The sequence below is a fragment of the Pistacia vera genome, unplaced genomic scaffold (assembly GCF_008641045.1).
Source record: "Pistacia vera cultivar Batoury unplaced genomic scaffold, PisVer_v2 Contig164, whole genome shotgun sequence".
In the NCBI taxonomy this organism is placed as follows: Eukaryota; Viridiplantae; Streptophyta; class Magnoliopsida; order Sapindales; family Anacardiaceae; genus Pistacia; species Pistacia vera.
In genome coordinates this window covers 397,344-405,508 of record NW_022195726.1, presented here as the reverse complement: position 1 = coordinate 405,508, position 8,165 = coordinate 397,344, and the positions used below count along the sequence as shown (strand labels likewise).

Below are 8,165 nucleotides of genomic sequence, written 5' to 3'. Positions count from 1 at the left end.
ACCAAATTGTTGTAAGAAAAGTGTTGCAACTCTTCTTTTGCTTTGAAAAAGGAATATATTCCTATCACTAAAATGTTCCAGTATTATTTCGTTCTTCAATTAATTAATTTATTTGTGTTAAAATCACTTTCATAAGTTGTGGGACTTTCAACTTCTATGTATTGAATTCAATTAATTCAATTCCTGCTGAATTACAAACTGACATTTCCAATCTTCCATCACTTGCATTTTATCAAATTAAAAGAGGAATGTGAAAGATCTGTACTACATACATTAATTGAATGCATGTGAATCGTCCCTATTTTATCAACACTAATAAACAGTAAACACAAGGACCAATTAACGACATCTTAAATGGCAATCATATAACAATTCTCGACAATCTTTAAACATAAAAATCCAATTAAAAAAAAAAAAAGAACAATAACAAAATGTTCTATTATAATCAATATTTGACATATTTTTTGTGAAACAATAATCGTTTACAATTTCTTAAAATATAAAAATTCGATAATAAAATAAAAAAATATAATAAATAAACCCGCGCAAGTTCTAGACTTATTTGCATCATCGAAAGTAACAAAACCTTGAAAATGACTAAACTTTGACTTATCACCTATCATACGTTTTGAGCAACCACTATTAAAACACCAAATCTTATTGTTATATATTTTAAGAGCAATATGTATAAACAAACATTGATCTCCTAAAACATTATCACAAACATCATGAAAACAATCATTAACAACTTGAGTTTTCCCTTTAACTTTGATCTTCTTTTCCTTGGTCTTTGTAGTTTTTTGAAGAGGAGTCTTTGTACATCTAACATTAAAGTTTTCGTGGCTTTCAAAAGTCTACAACTGACTTTTCTTTAATCCATCTTACTTCTGTGGGCTGATATTATCTTTTGGGCTTGGCCTGAAATGGGTTTGTCTCTTAATTGGGGCCCCTAAGAGTATTAATTTTGGTCCAACAATTTTTAATTCCAAAAAACCAATTAATCTAATCAAACATGTCGCAATCATTTGTTCATGTGACATATCCAATTTTCTTTATAAGAGGATTTATGATTATAAAAGAAAATCTTTGTTATTGGAATGAAGTTGATTTCTTTTTCTAATATGTCTTGCTTTGGCTCAATTATTAATTCTTGTGGTGCCAGAAGCACCGCTTATTAAAATCACGTAGTAACAAAATATCTACACAAAAGTGTTTTATCGATCACAGAGCATCTCCTCCTCTTTTTTATCATTTTTCCTTAGAATATGTTGCAATGTGTCTTTTTCAGCTTTTTAACCTTTCAATCGCCAATAGGAGGAGCTGATTATGGTCACTGTTTAAAGCGCAATACTACAAAGGCGTGTTCTCCTGTGAAGATAAAGAAAAAGTACTGCACAATGACAGATGACAATGCAACTCCACTGCTATAGAAAACTGCATTTTCTCGTCGTATTTGGCTTCAGCAATTTGATATTTGATAATCAATCAACTATAGTGGTTTGGGGAAAAAAAATTGAAAATCATGATAACGCCAGGAATCATTACCTCGTTTAGAGTGAAATTCTAAAACTGTAGTCAAATAATTCTTTCATTTCCCATTATTGCTGGTTAATATAATAGATTAAGATTGGTATTTGCAAGCCTGGGTATCTTTTATTGCACTGTCACATAAAACATTTGCAGTCTCAAATATTCAGTTAAAGAGCACATGATTAACAAGCATAACCCGTCAAGTGTTCTTGGAATAGATCCTCAATAAAAAGATCCAGGTATTGATTTTATTTGTGGGAATCACCCTTTTATACTAGCGAAAATTTGTACATAAATTACGGTACAACAAAGGGAGAGTAGAAAAGTTGTCAAGATGAAGCAGTAGTCTTGCATACAGGAAGGTCCTTCTCAAGATTGGGTGGGATCCGGAGAATAGGGTTACTCTCAAAGAAATTCACAGGCTTTAAATCAAAGCTTGAAGACACAGTTGGCATAATGGGAAAATCCTCCTGGCAGGGTACGTGATGGAATCCAAGTGTGTACCAGACCACAATGTCTTTATTCTCAATCGGTCGATCCCTACAAAATAAGGAAATTTTAGTCCACAAGTAGCCAAGTTTAAGAGCATGAGGATGTTTTTTTTACCTGTCAGACCATACTGCAAGAGTGTCTTCACCCTGGCTCTGGTAAACAAACAATCCACCAGCCCATTCCTCGCTTCGATTATATGGAGTGACCCATATTTGGTTATTTGTGAATGCGCCTCGCTTCTGGGGTGGATCTTCAAGATCAAGCAAGCTAGCCGCGGTGCCACCAGGAACAACCTTATACCCAACCGGGTTACCCACCCGTGTCTTTTTAGTTGGATTTATCACATGGAACTCAGCTGGATCATATAGTTTAAGTTTAATTTGTGCATCTTTCTCAGTTTTAGCAACATTTCTTGTAGCCTTTAAATAACTGGCCCTCGGTGACTTTCCAGGGGCCGTGTCTTGCCTCTGAATATTTACCTTTACAAATGAATTATCAGACTCATCAATGTCCATGTCGAGGTAAAATGTGATATAGTGGTCATGGATTACACCGATAACATTTTCAGACAAAAGGGTGCCAAAGAGATTTTCTTGCTCGCTCACTTGGTTCATGTTCTCATAGGGAGTGCCTTTCACCATCAAAATCCCACTTAGTCCAACCTGTCATTTAGTATCCGAAAGTCCAATTCTCCCATTAAATCAAAGCTAAAGTTGATAAAGAATGGCCATGATGGACAATTTCAAACGAATCAATCACTTACCTTAATTCTGATTAGTCCGTCTGTTTGGAACTCCCAATCAACAATATAATCATAGTTTGCGACTGATGCTGCCATTCTAACCACTAATGTCACCTTTGGCCTTACTTCTCTAATCTGCAAAAGGAAACAAACAAATATCAACTCATGATCTTGAAACCTGCATAAAATCTACAGTTTTATTTTACCTTTATATATATATATAATTTCCGTAAAACTTCATTTGGAGGTGTGTTAGAACTTAGAAACAAATTTAAAAGGTTTATTTCTTTTTCCTTTTGTGAAATCGTTTATTATTAAATTCATCCATTTTATTCCAAGAGCATTAAAACACTCATATAATTATCAAAAACCCCTTCAAATACTTTCTGAATGAAGTGTACGAGCTTAATACTAAACGAAATAAAACCATTTTCAAAATAATAAGATATTTTTATACTTTAAAAATTGAAAAACAAAAAAAAAAAAAAAAAAATACTATATGCGGCAAGGATTAAACACCTTACCTCCATACCCGTGATGGGACTCTCAGAGTGGCGCCATCCAATATCACCGGCGTACCTCTCAAACACGCAAACCATGTTTGATCGCACGTACGGGGTGCCATCAGCTGCCGCAAACACACCATCCATATAATAGGCGTTCCGTGGACAATCATTAAGCGGGTCAAGCGGCATGGACTGTAACCCGAACCCGTATTCACCCGCATCCATATACGTCTTAAAATACCATGCGTCTGTGGGATCCATGTACGGCACAAACAATTCACTAGAAAACCCTTTGTACATCACGTTCCTCACTTCCCCTGTATTCGGGTCCTTTACCCGAGCCCGAGAAACAATAACTCCAGCTCTCGCGTCGGGTTTCAAATGAAATTCCCAGTTTGCCCATTTAACCATATGTTCATCTTCGATAACAAAACTTGGACCTTTTGGTTGCTCTATTGATATTGGGTTTATCAAATTCATTTGCTTATGTAACTCCTGGGCAGAAAATCTATAATCTGTGTTGGCGGCCTTTGGTATTGGAATGGTCCTCCCCTTATCTGAAATTTCCACCACTTGCTTTGTGTCCATGTCAAGAAGCACAGTCAAACCTTCAATCGGTCGCATGTAAAAATTTGCGGTGTCCTTCATCGAGTAACACTGTACCTTAATCAACCTCCTGTTCTCCTCTGCTTTTCCGAACCAACCTAACGATATCGGAAGACAAGCCAAGTCCTTCAGATCAACACCACGTTCAAGGATCGTGCGGTTAAACGTGGCGTTCGCGAGAGGAGCCCATGTCGATGACGTCATGTCTTCAACTGTCATGGTGGGATAACCGGAGAGGGGAACTCTGCTGTGCAGACTAACCTGTTCAGTAGATAAGTCGACTGTTAACACGTATGATTTGTTGTTGACACGTGCAATCACCGAGGCTTTTCTTGGTAATAGTGAGTCACCTCGTTTCCAGTTGAGGACAAGTGGTTTGTCAGGTTCTTCCAAGGAGACGGAGTGGAAAGCGTAGGGGGAGGAGAACTTGAAAAGGGGGTGGGAGGAGAGGATCGTACGGACGTGGTTGATTTCTTGGATGGTGAGGGGGTCAAGAGGGTGCTGAGGGGTGTGAGAGGCAAGGTGGCGGGTGGGTTTAGTGAGTTGTTTGAGGGGATTGATGATTTTTTTTGGTTGGAAACGATTCTTGGAGGTGCACCATGAAGAAAAAGAATTGCAGTCGAAAATCTCAGTGGCGTTGGGTGGGGCGTAAGGGAGGTTGATCCATGTGATGACTAAAAGAGTGACTATGCCGAGGAAGAGAAGGAGGAAGCGAACAAAGTGTCTTGATTCCATGGAAAGGGTTGAAGTGAAGTTCAGTTAGTGAGCAAAAAGAAGAATGGGAACGGAGATGTATATAAGACTTAGAAAATTCCAAACTAAATGGGGGAGAGAGATGCAAAGAATCTTGATAAGTATTGTTGTGCAGATCTTTTCGGACGATCGGATGCATGCCACATGTCCTTACACCATGTCCGGATCTACGATGGAGTTCACCCCATGTGTTGCCCCACAAAACAGCTTCATTAACAAACTCATAGTATTAAGCATGAATACTGTACAAGCTTAGGTGTTGGGATGCTTGATTTAGATTCAAATGACGGAGATTATGCTTATAATCCACCCCGTAGTAACCACTATCAAAAGAAGTATATAAAAGAGAAACACCATCTCCTTTTTGGGTGATTAAGAGTATAATCTATCTCGTAACAATCACTATCAAAAGAAGTGTATGAAAGAGAAGCATCATCTCCTTTTTAGGTGATTGAGGATTTACATGAAACTATTTAGAGAGAGTTTAATCTCATATTTACGTGTTTTTCCCTATGGTTGGTTCCAAGAGGGAGGCATGACAATTTTTGTTCCCATAATATGGGGAATAATGATCCTAAAGGAACAAGGTAAAGCACATCATATAGCCCATGTTTGTTTCACTCTTTTGAATCATTTTTCTATTATTCTATTTGAATAAAAAAACAGAATATGTGTTTATTTAATTATTTGGATCATTATTTTGAAAATTAAATTGAATCAAATAAGATTTTTTCTTATTGAAAATGAAAAGAAGGGGGACTTGTTTTCTATTCTCTCATTTTATTCAACTCAAAACATTTTTCCAACTCTAATCAACTAAAAACAATTACCTTTCACTTTTTTCAAACTCCACCACCGATCGTTTGCGTTGGAACGATGCACGATTAGTCGGATCTAGCCGGTCGTGAGTCGATCTGGTCATTTCCAACCAAATCTACGGCCGGATTTTAGCTGTTAACAACAACTAGATTATGGTCGTAGATTTAGTCGGAAAATGCCAAATCAACACACGACCAGTCAGATCCAATAAGTCATGCTCTATTTCGATGATTGTCGGCTACCATTCAACAGTGGTAGCTGGCAATCAACAGTGTTTTGGGTGGATGGGGGTGTTTTTGTTAATTTTTAAACTTTTATTTGGGGGACGCTTACCTAAATTAACAAATGTTGGGGGTTAAAAATAATCTAAATATTTTTAGAAAATGATTTTAAAAAATATACCAAACAACTTTTTAACATTTTATCAAACTCTGATATAATTTTCAGATATTATACCAAATACATTCTCAAAATTTATCTTATTTGATTTAATCTAACTCAACCCAACTTAAAATAGTTTTTAGAATATCATTTTTCAAATATTCTAACAAATGGCATAGATGTGGTAAAATTATGGTGCAAAATAGGACTAATTAATAGAAGTGTAAAAATGAGTTAACCATCCAGAAAAACTTATGTGGTATATTTATATCCTTCGAGATTGATATGTCCAGAGGTTACCAAACTTTTTTCTCTGTGTACGCTTAGCATCTATTCAATACTCTATTATTGCTTTAATGTAATCGGTTAATACGGTCGATGATTGATAAATCTTAAAGAGCAATGTTACAATTATTAAAGAATGCACATCAAATTTATGCATTTAATGACATGGTGGCATCATATTTTCTTTAAAAAAAAATTATAATTAATCGATAATTATAATAATGTCACGTTATTCGTTGTATAAATTTGATGTGCATCCTTATTATTTTCCAATCTTAAATGGATAGATTTAAGAAAAAAAAAAGTACTAAAATCCAATATACTTTATATAATTTTTGTGCTGTGCGTGGGGAATGGTGAAATATTCGAATCTTGGACTCTTGGTCCAGATTGGAGGTCAGGACAAAGATTCTAAGTGGGTCTTCACGGGTCCGCCCTTTTTTGGTTAAAAAACAATGAACTGTGGTACAACCATACACACGAATTGCGAAAATATTAGTTAAACTCTAGTTATAAATTCCTTAGCAATAACAAGATTACAAAATCACCATCTAAGGGAATGAAAAACGTTAAAAGGAGGTAAAAAGAAAAAAAAAATATCACTCTTCTCGATGAGAGAAGCCATGTGTGTGTGTATATATATATATATGTGAAACAAATATGAATGGAAAAGCTTGTTTGTATGTTGGAGTTCAAAAGATTTTAAAGCCTTATAATCATCAAATCATATAAATTTCATAGGAGTTACAAATTTTAAAATATAAATAAATTTGTAATAAGTCACAAAAAATAACAATAATTATACGGGTTAGTAAAATTTAAGCTGGACTATTAAATTATAAAAGTGGCTGTTATAAAAATATCTATATGGGTTAGTCTCACTCAAAATACATAATACATACAAGCTTATAAAAAAAAAAAAAAAACTCCTATCAATTCTTACAACTTTGATGTTATGAGACTTGGTGATTAACTTCCGGTGGTTGTGCTCATCGAGAAGAGTGGTTGGGAGCTTTTGAGTTGTATATGTTGAGGTTAGGAATATTTACGGAATCGTCAGATTGCTCGGATTTTAAAAATTTTCTCCCCATAATGTCATTATGATCGTGTTAATGACGTTTTAATACAAATAACACCTGCATGTATATATGTATCAACAATAAATCCAAATATCATATATGAATATAAATAACATAAATAATACAGAATGAGTAAGTAATTAAAAGGTTATTGACTCCTTTGCTATATCTTTCTCCTTGTTGAATCCTCTCCAAGTACCCCAAGTGTGTGGTACCTCTAGATCGATACACACAAAATCTCACACTGATGGAAATTATCCCACTACAATAGAATCAAGAACAACTTCTTCCTTGGGATGGTAGAGAATATTGAAGGCTAGGGTTTTTCTTATATTTTTGTATAGTGTATATTTTGAACTCTCTTAAAAATAATGAACCCTAAGCCTCCTTTAAATAGCCACTCAATATTAGATTAGTGGGCTATCCCTAAAATATCTTATTCTAGTTTAAATTATTCTCTTTGGATTAACTAATAACTAAACGTAGGCCCATTTGATTGCTACCCCAATTTGGATCCAAGTTTAATTATTAAACCCATTTATAAAGTCTCCTTATTTGGACTTAATTTTTTAATTAATTAATCAACAATTAATTTATCCAATTTCAAAAATACCCTTTTAACCAATTCTACTAATTAGTCAATTAGGACTTTCGAAAACTTTAATATCCTCATTAACTCTTTAATGAGAAAATCTTGGATTCCCATCAAGCTTAGAAATTCATGATGTATGTGACCTTTTTAGGTTCATTTATCAATTGGTAGTAAGGTAAATATCATCCTTAACAGAAAAATTTGATAGATTTTCTTGACTGTTCTCAAAACTATCAAGAATTTTAATTATTGACAGTTTCTGAACTGTTAAGAATTTGAAATATTTCTTAACTATTTTGGATGATTCTTGACAGTTATTAACCATCAACAATTTGGTAAAAAATAAATTTTACGAATTTTGTTCTTGACAGTTGTAGTCT

The 8,165-nt window shown here is 34.5% G+C and overlaps 1 protein-coding gene across 1 annotated transcript; it reads right to left on the bottom strand.

Annotated features, from left to right (window-relative positions):
- Window positions 1-1,736: 1,736 nt before the first annotated feature.
- Window positions 1,737-4,691, bottom strand: LOC116125409 (primary amine oxidase-like). Its single transcript, XM_031411147.1, has 4 exons — window positions 3,289-4,691; window positions 2,786-2,899; window positions 2,137-2,684; window positions 1,737-2,070 (listed from the first exon to the last, which is right to left on the bottom strand). Exons 1-4 carry the CDS (start codon window positions 4,609-4,611, stop codon window positions 1,860-1,862), a joined length of 2,196 nt encoding a protein of 731 aa, XP_031267007.1. The 5' UTR covers window positions 4,612-4,691; the 3' UTR covers window positions 1,737-1,859.
- Between the last annotated feature and the right edge of the window lie 3,474 nt (window positions 4,692-8,165).

What these genes read in the sequence shown, in the direction of transcription:
- LOC116125409 (XM_031411147.1), bottom strand. Translation starts at nt 4,611, where the DNA reads ATGGAATCAAGACACTTTGTTCGCTTCCTCCTTCTCTTCCTCGGCATA. An exon ending in ACGGACTAATCAGAATTAAG is followed by an intron (nt 2,685 to 2,785) that starts GTAAGTGATTGA and finishes ACTAAATGACAG; the next exon opens with GTTGGACTAAGTGGGATTTT. An exon ending in CTTGCAGTATGGTCTGACAG is followed by an intron (nt 2,071 to 2,136) that starts GTAAAAAAAACA and finishes CTTATTTTGTAG; the next exon opens with GGATCGACCGATTGAGAATA.